Here is a 12804-nt window from a genome sequence, read left to right on the forward strand (position 1 = left end):
AATCTCAGTCCAGAAAAGTGCAGTCCTAGGAACAGCAAGGATACTGCGCAGAACCCTCAAGCTCCCTGGCCTCTGGTAGAGGACCCGAGCTTGGAAAGTGGATGAGACCACCCGCGGAGGGTGAGAATAGAGTGTGTGTGTGTGTGTGTATATATATATATATCTTTTGTTAGGTTTTTCTGACTGATCCAAAGTGTAAAACGTCCTGATGATCTGCAGCAGCAGTAGTTTGTGTTTAGAGCCACAGAAATGACTTTGATCAGAGAATTGATCAGTGACTGATTAAAAAAACATGTGTTTGCAGAGTCCAGGACCAGAGACAAAAAGCAGAACCTCCAGGACCCAGCTGTCTGTCTATGAAGAGTGACCGGTCCAAAGATGATCCTCCAAACCTCAGTAATGAACCTGGAGCCTCAGACACAAAGTAAGAGACAGTTTCTACTGTGAACTGACCTGATAGAGGATGAAGACAAAATGTTGCGTTCATAGATTTCTATTGATGATGCAGAGACTGGTTCAGACTGAGAAAAACAGACTTTTTTTGTAAATCACTTAAATAACTTTACACCTGCTTAAAACTACCAAGTATTTTAACATTTACAGGATTTTAACCCCTTTTTAGCAAAACACACAGGTATTTTTTTATTTCAAATAATCTAAATAGTTGATTTGAATGATATAATAATCATATTGTTTGTTGTGTTATGGTATGCTAAGTCACAGACTGTCACAAACCGGCTCAGATGAATGTGACAAAGAGGGAGGACACAGATAGATTCAAGGGTTCAATGTAATATTTAATTAAAGGTAATCAATTAACCAAGATGTGTAGGTGATCACATCAGCGTGTATGCAGTGCTTGGATGCCAGTGAAGTATAAATGAGTGCCTGGGAGGCAGCAACAGGCACATGGTGTGTGCAGCAGGTGAGATAGGAGGAGAGAGAGAGCGAGGAGAGGACTGCAGGGCCTTTAATACAGCTCCACCCTCCAGCACAGATGTGCTGCATTGATGCCAACACAGCTCCACCTCTTTGTTCCTGCAAAACAAAACACACCCAAACCCAAAACAAACCGATGTACAGGCGGAGGCTGTCACACAGACACATCATTGATTAGGTGGTGATGTAGGTGTTACATCATATGGGTGTTTCTATATCAGGTCCCATCGGAGACAAAGATCTGCTGGACCTTAACTTGTACCTGGACCCAGATGTGTGTCCTTCAAGAGTGACCGGGCAAAGGGGGTTATTATTTATTTCCAAAGACCAGCCTGTATCAGAGTCACAGGGAGTTGTTGTCACTTTAAATCATTCTGAACAATCTGATGTAAACTTTCTCTGATAAACATTTGTGTTGTTTCTGTTTCTTGATATGGTTGATTTGTGGTTGAAGTGTTGACGTGAAGGAGATGCTTTCTTCACTCTGATCATTGATCAAATCTCCATCCAGCAGTAGCTAAAGCTCTGATCCCGTAGAGGGTCTCAGGGGCTCTTCTTCTAATGAAGTGCTGACATCAAAGAAAGCAGCTGATCATCTCTGATCAAATCTGTTCACTTACTACTGGAGACTTGAGAGTTGTGATGTTCTTGCAATGGAGACGACCGGTGTCGGCACCAGAGCCGACGTCCAACAACGAATGAATGTAGGAAGTAGTTAGATGTTTCTAGTTCAACATATTCCCACTGGGAGCTGCCCAGTACAACCAGTCTGATCCCAGCAGACTCCTTGGTCCAACACTTTAGCTTTGTTCAGTGAGGGAGGCAGAGATATATGTTGTTCAGAGCTGAGACTGAATCCACTGACTGACAGTAAACCTTCACCAATACAGGGAGTCTCTGACTCACTGCTCACATCCAACATCACTTCATGGACCTTTACCTTGTGTGTGTCTCTGTGTGGACTCATTCTTCATGGTTCCTTCACAGAGTGGACCAGCAGAGCTCAGAGGTTCCCAGTGCTCAGTCTGTCCAGCAGCACCAAACACACCTGGACTCCATATTTATGGTCTGTACATGTACAACTACTACTGTTCATCTGTTGTGTTCAATAGTGTCCATGCTGCACTTTTTAGACCAGTGGATTGTCAGTGTGTCCAACATAGATCTGATGTTTGGCTCCATGGTTTTAGTTGGATCAGGTCATTCATTTAGTTTCTGTTCCAGCTGCTGGAGGAAAACATTGTCACGTTTGTGAAGAAGGAGCTGAAGAAGATCCAGAAGGTTCTGAGTCCAGATTACCCAGAATGCTTAGAGAGTCAGAGGGAGGATGAGGAGGAGATGGATGGTGAGGATGAAGAGCAGAGGAGGAGCAGCAGAGACGCGTTTCTGAAGATCACAGTGAACTTCCTGAGGAGGATGAAGCAGGAGGAGCTGGCTGACTGTCTGCAGAGTATGAGGATTTATCTCAACATTTAACATCAGAGACACAATCACACATTTACTGATGTGTTAGAGGTTCAGTTGGTTAAATGTGGAGCAAAATCTTATAATCAGATACAGCAAAGTTCTTCTTATCAATAGTTCTAGTGTTTCAGGCTGTTTCATTATGTTTATTACCACAAAAACTTGAATCAAAGAACCAGACATTTGTTGACTCCTCACACTTTGTCTTCTTTGTGTTTTGTTGGACCCAGATCTGATGGTTCCAGTACCAGAGCCACAGCCCATCACATATTACCAGCAGATGCTTCAATCAAACCTCCAAGACCAGTTTGTGTGTGTGAAACCAGGCTGGTCAGAAGTCGACCAACATCTGGATGACATCTACACAGAGCTGTACATCACAGCTGGGCCGGATTCACACATCAACACACAGCATGAGGTCCAAAAGCTTGAGACGACACAGCAGAAGCAAAGATCAGCAGAGGAGCCAGTGAAGCCCAGTGACCTGTTCAAACATCCCCCTGGTAAATACAGACGCATCAGAACAGTGTTGACCAATGGAATCGCTGGGATTGGAAAAACAGTCCTTGTGAACAAGTTTGTGTTGGACTGGACCCAACAAAGGTCCAATCAAGACGTGCATCTGATTTTCCCCTTCACCTTCCGTCGGCTGAATCCACTGAAGGGACAGACGTTTACTTTGTCAGAGCTCATTCATGAATGTATCCCAGAAACTGAGTCCATCAGCCTGGAGGCTCTGAATTACATCTTTACACATCTACAGTCATCAGGAAACAGCAACTATGACAAGAGCAGCTTCAAACTTCTGTTTGTGTTTGATGGACTGGACGAGAGTCGCCTCCAACTGGACTGTAGCACCAGTGAGAAGGAGACGGGTCAACGTGACGTCACAGAGTCCACCTCAGTGGATGAGCTGCTGACAAACCTCATCAGAGGAAATCTACTACGCTCTGCTCGCATCTGGATCACCACACGACCTGCAGCAGCCAATCAGATTCACGGAGACTTTGTTGAGGTGGTGACGGAGGTCAGAGGTTTCAGTGACCCACAGAAGGAGGAGTACTTCAGGAAGAGATTCAGAGATGAGGAGCAGAGCAAGAGAATCATATCCCACATCAAGACGTCACGAAGCCTCCACATCATGTGCCACATCCCAGTCTTCTGCTGGATCACTGCTACGGTTCTGGAGGATCTGCTGGAAACCAGAGAGGGAGGAGAGCTGCCCAAGACCCTGACGGAAATGTACGCAGAGTTCCTGGGGTTTCAGATGGATCGGACTAAAGACAAGTACGGACCAGAACAGAGCAGCACCTACATCAAGTCATTAGCTAAACTGGCTTTTGAACAGCTGCTAAAGGGAAACTTGATCTTCTATGAGGAAGATCTGAAAGAGAGCGGCATCGATGTCAGTGGAGCCTCAGTGTGTTCAGGAGTGTTCACAGAGATCTTTAAACAGGAGCGAGGGAGGAAAGCCAAGGACAAGATGTTCAGCTTTGTTCATCTGAGCGTTCAGGAGTTTCTGGCTGCTGTTCACATGATGCTCTGTTACAACAAAGGAAGGATGGAGGAACTGCAGAACTTCCTATACACCTCCAATGCTGCTTTGGATGATGTCATGAGTAGAACCATGAAGAAGTCCCTCCAGAGTCCAAGCGGCCACCTGGACCTGTTTGTTCGCTTCCTTCATGGCCTCTGTGTGGAGTCCAACCAGAGAATCTTAGGAGGTTTGCTGGGTCACACAGAGATCAGTCCAAAAACCATCCAGAGAATCATCTACAACCTGAAGGACATGAACAGTGATAGAATCTCTCCAGACAGAGGCATCAACATCTTCCACTGTCTGATGGAGATGAACGACCACTCAGTCCATCGGCAGATCCAACAGTTCATGAAGTCAGAGAACAGATCAGAAAGACTCTCCTTGATCCAGTGCTCAGCTCTGGCCTACATGCTGCAGATGTCAGAGGAGGTTCTGGATGAGCTGGACCTGAACAAGTACAATACGTCAGAGGAGGGATGACAGAGACTGATCCCAGCTGTGAGGAACTGCAGAAAGGCTCAGTAAGTCCAACGTTAATGTGATCATTAATATTCTACAGCAACATGAAGCTGAAGCCTCAGTGTTAAAGAGAAACACTTCACATACAGAATCTAAAAGTTCAGAGTAAAAACACTACTGGTTTCTAGAAAATGTCTTTGTTGAGGATCAGATCAAAGCAGCTGTAAAGTTAGTGAACATCAGGATCTTCTGTCTTTCTTTGCTTGATGGAGCTCTAAGTCAAATCCAACAGAGAACCTTTAGCTCTGAAGAGTTTCTGCTAAAAGCTTTTGACAGTTGACATGTGATCAAAGCTGCAGGTCGTTTCTTTCAGTGGATGAAGCGTCTGCAACAAGTTTCTATGATCTGTCTTTGGTTCTTCTGGTTCTGTCCAGACACACATTGGTTCTAATCTCTGGGATCTGGTGGAACCAACAGAGCTTCACACTTTGTGATGGATGAGACCAACTGAGCTACAGCTGCTTCAGCATCAACATTCATGAAGTCACTACACATTTATAGACTTTATATTTTCTGTCATCACAGACTTTCTGGCTGTGGACTCACAGAGACTCACTGTGAAGTTGTGGTCTCAGCTCTGAAGTCCAACCCGTCACATCTGACACATCTGGACCTGAGTAACAACAACCTGCAGGACTTAGTGCAGGTTCTGTGTGTTGGACTGAAGAGTCCTCACTGTCGACTGGAGACTCTGAGGTCAGTGTTTTTCCTGGTTCATGTTTTTCAGCTCATCACTTCAAACGTCTCCACTTAAAACTGAAAAATAGACTCATATGTGTCAGAAACCTGCATGAATAGAATCTATAAAGTCTATGAAGCTCATGAACAGAAGTTTGTGACGTCTTTTTCTTTAAATGTGACACAGCAGCAGAGACTCAGAGCAAATCATATCTCCACATGTTTGAAGGATCTTTAGTGGCGTCTGATTGGTCTCAATCAACAGGCGACACTTCAACCTGTGTGTGATGCTTCCTGTCAGACAATGATGTCACTTTGTAGAGACACAAGCAGGAAACAGGAGCATGAATATGAGGCTGCAGACATGTTGCTACAGAAGGTTCTAGGTTCCATGTAGAACCAGAGGAGAGAACATCCATCTGACTGGGATCAGTTCTAAAGATGATTCACTTGATCAATAATGGTCAGTTTGGAGTTTGATCCAAACATTAGTCTGAACATTTTCCATCAGACGACACAGAATAGTTCAGATTTAGAGAGAAGACGATGAATGAAAGGAACCAGATTAAGTCTTTGATCCAACAAATCTGGTTTTCTACTAGTTTCAGCAGCAGCTTGTGAATCAGTGCTGACAACACAAGCAACAACAAGTCACTCATTTTACACTAAACATCAGTGATCAGGACAAATCTGACACACAGAACTAAATAGTTGTGAAGCTCATTAATGCTCATCAATCACCACAGACAGTGAATGATGTTTGATTGGAGGAGGAGCAGAGAAGATGAAATGAATTCTAGCAGCATCACAGAACCACCACCACCTGCAGCAGGAAGCACAGCTGTTCCAGAGGAGTGGAGAAGGTCAAAGGTCACTGACAGCTTGGATCCTATGGAGACACTTTGGTCCACACTAAAGCATGTGTGGAGTCAGTGTCTCTGTTCTCTGCTGGTGACGAAGCCTGAAGTTCACTGGTGTTTATCAGAGTTTAGACAGGAACGTTTCAGTCAGGATCATGTTGTTGGTTCTGTCTCCATCAATACGACATGGATCAAACCAATGAATCACAATAAAGATACAAAGATGTTGTTGAAGAATCTGAGAAAAATTCATGACGACACCACGAGACACCGAATGGTTTCATTTCCATCTTAACTCACATCTTCATCTTTCAGACTGAGTGTGTGTGACCTGTCAGAGAGAAGCTGTGAAGCTCTGTCCTCAGTTCTCAGCTCTCAGTCCTCTAGTCTGAGAGAACTGGACCTGAGTAACAACAACCTGCAGGATTCAGGAGTGAAGCTACTGTCTGCTGGACTGAAGAGTCCTCACTGTCGACTGGAGACTCTCAGGTCAGGATTCATGAAGCTAAAGATCATCTGAGAAATGTGCACAACACTCACACTCACATTGTCTGTAAAGTCCTTTAATGAGCTCAAACTACAGAACCAAGTTATTAAACAGGCAGGAAGTCTAAACTGTGGAGGATCAAATAACTCTTCACATTTCTGTGTAAACTCTTTAATCACATATATTAAATGAGATGTGAAGTGATTTCAACTCCTCCATCTTTGTTTACTGGTTGTTCACCAGCTGTGTCAGTGTGTGACAGATGATCGGATCACATTTCAAGTATAGGGACCTATTAAACAGTTCTTAGTGTTTCTCTCCACTGTAGATGATCAAATGTGCCTCTAATCCAAACTGTAGTATGTAAGTGCAATGACATGTATAGCCGGCTGTCATCGCTCCACCGCTGGTTGTCTAGGTGGTGTCCTGCAAACGATGTGGGCTTTGTGGCTAATTGGAGCACTTTTTGGGGAAAACCTGGGCTGATTAGAAGAGACGGCGTCCATCCCACGTTGAACGGAGCCTCTCTGCTTTCTAGTAACATGGCCATGTTGCTTAGTCTCCCCACTCCGTGACAACTCAGAGTGGAGCCCAGGACGCAGAGTCGCAGTCTCTCACGCCTCTCTGCACGTTCTCTACAGCCGCCAGCCACTCTTAGTCTTAGTTATCGCATAAAGACTGTGTCTGCTCCCCGACCACCTAAACTATACAAGTCACAAACAAATCAAAGAGGAGTGACTTACCAGAAATTAATAAACATCAAAACAGTTCCTCTTACAGAACAAAGTAACAGTAAGCTAATAAAATGTGTTTTATTAAATTATTAAATTATTCTGTTCTGTCTCACTGAAACCTGGCTGCAGCAGGATGAATATGTTACTTTAAATGAGTCGACTCCAAAGAGTCACATTAACCATCATGTTCCAAGAAGTACAGATAGAGGCGGAGGAGTAGCAGCAATTTATAACTCAGATTTATTAATTACTCCTAAATCTAAAATAGTAGTTATAGTTATAGTAGTTATAACTCATTTGAGAGCCTCACTCTTAACCTTTCTCACCCAGACTCTAAAACTCAGAAGCCAGTTGTGTTTGTATTGTTTACCGTCCTCCTGCTCCATATTCGGAGTTCTTAACTGAATTCTCTGAATTCTTATCTGACTTAGTTCTTAGCACAGATAAAGTCATTGTAGTGGGAGACTTTAACATTCATGTAGATGTTGACAGTAACTGTCTCAGCACTGCTTTTGACTCCTTAATAGAGACTGTTGGTTTTACTCAGCAGGTAAATGAACCCACTCATTGTTTTAACCATACCCTCGATCTTGTCCTGACATATGGGGTTGAAATTGATAATTTAATAATTCTTTCCCAAATGCCTCCGTTATCTGACCATTTCTTATTATGAATTTAGCATAGTTGACCTTACAGCAGCTAGAAAAAATTGTTACTATAGTAGATGCTTATGTGACAACGCTGTTGCCAGATTCAAGCGGATGATTCCATCATCTTTTGCCTCATTATCTTGTAGCTGCACAGAGGAGAACAGTCACCTTAATCCTTATGAACAGGTTGACTGTCTTGTAGATGATGCTGCAGCTTCTCTACGTACAGTACAATGTTAGACACAGTGGCTCCTCTGAAGAAAAAGGCAGTAAATCAGAGGAGGTAAGCATCATGGTATAACTCAGATCTCAGCAGCAATGACTTTGTGAACTACTTTACTAATAAAATTATCACCATTAGAGAAGTCATTCAGCAGCAACTTCCTCCAAATGACAGAAAGCACTGTCTAGATCCATCAACTTTAAATTTACCAAATCCTCTGTCTTACCTAGACAGCTTCTTCCCCATAACTCATATGGAGTTAAGCTCAATAATCAACTCTTCCAAGTCGTCAACTTGTCTTTTAGACCCAATCCCAACCAGATTACTCAAAGAAGTTCTACCTTTTAATCAGATCGTCCATAATAAATCAAATCAACCGATCTTACATTAGGCTATGTACCACAGGCTTTTAAGGTAGCTGTGGTCCGACCTTTATTGAAAAAAACTTACTCTGAACCCTGGAAAACTTGTCCGGATCCTGGGCTGGCTCTGCCAGCCATTATGGTTTTACCCTGGACAACACCCTCTCCATGACCATGCCCACTATCTCTCTTTCCCTCTGGCAATCAGCCCAACTTGCCACACCTGTGCTTCCCCTCTGCCTCACTTGAGAGATTCCTGCAGCCCAGCGCTCGGTGCTGGATCATTATCACCTCATCACCCCATGCTGGTAATGTCAGGTTGGTTACTGCTTTGAACTGTTGATGGGCTCGGTTGCCGGTCGGTCACGCGTAGCTTGGCATTTAAGAAGTGCAAAGGCATCCAACTGGTGTTTCACGTTTTGCAGTAGCCTTCGTTGTTCATGCCATGCTTTAGTCTTGTCGTTCAGGCCATGCGTTAGTCTTTTTGATATAACATTTGCATTTGATATAGACAATCATAACATTTTATTACAGAGAATAGAACATAGAATTGAAATTAAAGAAACAGCCTTGGGCTGGTCATATCATGTTAGTTTCCGCTTAACTTCCGGTCCTCAGTTCACACACCTGTTTGCTATCTGTAATCACTCACCTGCATTTAAGCACCCATAGTCACCTGTACCAGTTGGCAGATCGTTGCGTGTACTCACCACTATCCAGCGTTGCCTTACCGTGCTTGCATCCGACCTCAAGCCTGTTCCTGACCATCGTTTCCTGAGTTTTGCCTGATCCTTATCTGGAATCGTAGCCCTGTTTGCCTGGTAACGATCTCGCTTGTTTTCGACCTGATTCTGTCTTGCACCCAGTCTGTACCGTAGCAGAGTCTGCCTGTGAACAAACCCTGCTTGTTTTTTGACCTGAGCCTGCCTGCACCCAGTCTGTATTGTCACCGAGCCTTACCGTGTATGACCCTGCCTGAACTGACCTTGCCTGAGTAAGAATAAAGACCGTTTTATTTTACCCAACCCTGTCTGGAGCTGTGCATGTGGGTCCGCCACCTTAAACGCACTTGACAATGTGCATGTGATATTATATATATATATATATATATATATATATATATATATATATATATATATATATAAACTGATTTGTTACTTCTAGGCTGGACTACTGTAACTCCTTACTCATAAAATGTCCTAACAGCTCCCTAAAAAGCCTACAGCTTATTCAAAATGCTGCAGCCAGAGCTCTGACAGGACTTAGAAAGTCCTTAGAAAGAGAGATCACATTTCTCCTTTCTCCTACATTAGCTTCTCTGCACTGGCTGCCTGTAAAATGTAGGATAAAATTTAATTCTCCTACTCGCCTACAAAGCACTTAATGATTAAGCTCCTTATCTTAAAGACCTTATAGTTAAATGTAGAACGGGAGGCAGAGCTTTTAGCTACCAAGCTCCTCGCCTCTGGAACCCGCTCCTTCTTCAGGTTCGAGAAGCTAAAACACTCTCGACCTTTGTGGATTGTTAGTCACAGGACCCATCTCTTATTTAGGTTGCAATAGACAGACTGCTGGGGGAATTTATACACTAAGCTCCTATGTTTCCTTCTACCTCTTCTGTCCAACATCCTCCCCATCATTGTTCTATGTTCAACTAACTAATGTTCTAAACTAAACCTATGTTCAACTGTCTCTTTCTCTCCAGTAGTTGTGCTTCTCTCCCGCTCTCTCTCTCTCTCCCCCACTCTGTCCTCACCCACAGGTATCATTGGACTCAGAGCCTTGTGTCTGTGATGGGCAGCTGCGAATCCAACCATCCTGCCTGTGCTCTGTTGTTGCTGTGCTTTTCTCTCTCTATTCCCTCACCCCAACTGGTCGAGGCAGATGGTCGCCCACATCCAGCCTGGTTCTGCTGGAGGGTTCTTCTTCGTTAGAGAGGGAGTTTTTCCCTCTCCACTGTTGCTATCCAATTGAAGGGCTTGCTGTATGTGGGATCAGTTGGGTTTAGTTGTGAGGTTTTAAACCTTACTTTGTAAAGTGCCTTGAAATAACTTTGTTGTGATTTGGCGCTATATAAATAAATAAATAAATAAATTGAAAAGAAAATCAAAATCCAGCTGGGGAGATCGGGACATACAGCAGAGGTTTAATGCAAAGATTACACAATCCTCAAGTTGCTTCTGCCTTGTGAGTTGATCTCTGTCATGGACAATAAAAATGTAGAGATAACACAAAGAAACACACACACCGGCACAGAGCTAAAAAGCAACACAGGCCAAGAAAGTTTTGAGCAGTAAAGCAGCTGAGTGTGATGAGGTCATAAAGATGGGAGTCGATAGCGCAGGGAGAGGGAAGTGTGAGGAGAAGCAGCATCCAAGGCGGATTAGAGATAAGAGAGTCCACAACGCTTGCTGTATGTGGGATCTGTTGGGTTTAGTTGTGTAAGGTCTTAACCCTTACTTTGTAAAGTGCCTTGAGATAACTTTGTTGTGATTTGGCAATTTGTAAATGAAATTCAATTGAAAAAGTGTGCTTTAACATTGTGTGTGTTCAGGCTGTCAGGCTGTCTGCTCTCAGAGGAAGCTTGTGTCTCTCTGGCCTCAGCTCTGAGCTCCAACCCCTCCCATCTGAGAGAGCTGGACCTGAGCTACAATCATCCAGGAGACTCAGGAGTGGAGCTGCTGTCTGCTGGAGTCAAGGATCCACACTGGAGACTGGACACTCTCAGGTATGGACACAACTACACACAGTGTCTGATGGAGGAGCAAGTGGGGATGTGGAGCTGTATGAACTTAGAACCCAACCTTGGAGTGCGTGATAATAAACCCATTCAGACTTTGCTTCCTGTGGTGTCACATTAGTTTGGTTGTGACAGAGTGAGACTGAAAGCAGTGTCTGACACCACAGGTGAGGAAGTTAAAGCTTTCTCCACGTCACCTCCTGCTCCATAGATTCCAAAATAAGGATCCAACTCTTAGTGTTACAAGCAGGGTCAAACTGGACCTGAACAGTATTCTGCTGGAAGGGAGGACACAAATGCACGACCCACAGACAGGACTAACAATAAATGATTAATACATAAACATACAGAGGACATACCAACTCAGGACGCTGCGTATGCAGGATAGGCCAGAAATAAACAATGCAAACTAACACATAACTCACAGGTTAACTGAAGATTACTGCAGAGCAGGAAACTAAATGACCATCCTAAAAACACAAAACATGCAAACAACAGTACGTAACACAATCAGTAAACAAACACACAAACCTGGATGGCGCACGAGAGCATGATGACACGGTAACATGTAACACGTTAGGACAAACAAGGGATAGGGATAACGAACCAACAAAGACTGTACCCAAACCAGAAACTTAAATACTTACTAAAACAGGTGACTCTTATTAACCTAATAACAGGACGTGACACGACAGGAAATGAACACTTAGTGTCCATCCCTACATACAAGCCTCCATCTGAACACAATCCTACAACAATGTGTGTGTGAGAGCCATGTAATGTCCATGTCTGCATGTCTCTGACCCCCTCCTCCTTTCAGGGTGGAGCCTGGTGGAGTCCAATGGTTGACACCAGGTCTGAGCAAGTGTAAGTGTTTTTACTGAGATCAGCAACATTCAACCATCTTCAAGCTGTCATGAGATGTCATCAAACTGATGATAGATCAATAACTGCAGCTGAATTGTGTCTTGTTCTCTCCATCAGATTTCTGTCATCTCACCATCGACACAAACACAGTGAACAGAGAACTACAACTGTCTCACAACAACAGGAAGGTGACACGTGTGGAGGAGGATCAGTCATATCCTGATCATCCAGACAGATTTGACTGGTTTCAGCTGCTGTGTAGTAATGGTCTGACTGGTCGCTATTACTGGGAGGTTGAGTGGAGAGGATGTGTTCATATATCAGTGAGTTACAGAGGAATCAGAAGGAAAGGAGACAGTGAAGACTGTTTGTTTGGACACAATGATCAGTCCTGGAGTCTGTTCTGCTCTGATGATCGTTACTCTGTCAGACACAATAACATAAGAACGTCCATCTCCTCCTCTGTGTCTCACAGAGTATCAGTGTATGTGGACTGTCCTGCTGGTTCTCTGTCCTTCTACAGAGTCTCCTCTGACAAACTGATCCACCTTCACACCTTCAACACCACATTCACTGAACCTCTTTATCCTGGGTTTATGTTCTGGTATCCTCGTTCCTCAGTGTCTCTGTGTGATGTGTCGTAGTGAGAGTTTGATTCTGTCAGAGAAACGTTGTCAGTTAGATGTATTAAAACAAACTATGGAGCAACTTGTGGATTGTGTGATCTTTGCAGTACACCTC

The 12804-nt window shown here is 43.8% G+C and overlaps 2 protein-coding genes across 1 annotated transcript; both read left to right on the plus strand.

Annotated features, from left to right (window-relative positions):
* The window catches only part of LOC114846366 (NACHT, LRR and PYD domains-containing protein 12-like), a 105551-nt gene that overhangs the window by 35760 nt on the left and 56987 nt on the right, over positions 1 to 12804 (plus strand).
* Positions 1866 to 6231, plus strand: LOC129603984 (NLR family CARD domain-containing protein 3-like). The gene is made up of 3 exons (XM_055508163.1): positions 1866 to 4464; positions 4988 to 5158; positions 5887 to 6231. The coding sequence occupies exon 1, from the start codon at positions 2639 to 2641 to the stop codon at positions 4421 to 4423; it is 1785 nt and encodes a 594-aa protein (XP_055364138.1). The 5' UTR covers positions 1866 to 2638; the 3' UTR covers positions 4424 to 4464; positions 4988 to 5158; positions 5887 to 6231.

The sequence above is a fragment of the Betta splendens genome, chromosome 1 (assembly GCF_900634795.4).
Source record: "Betta splendens chromosome 1, fBetSpl5.4, whole genome shotgun sequence".
NCBI classification, from domain to species: Eukaryota; Metazoa; Chordata; class Actinopteri; order Anabantiformes; family Osphronemidae; genus Betta; species Betta splendens.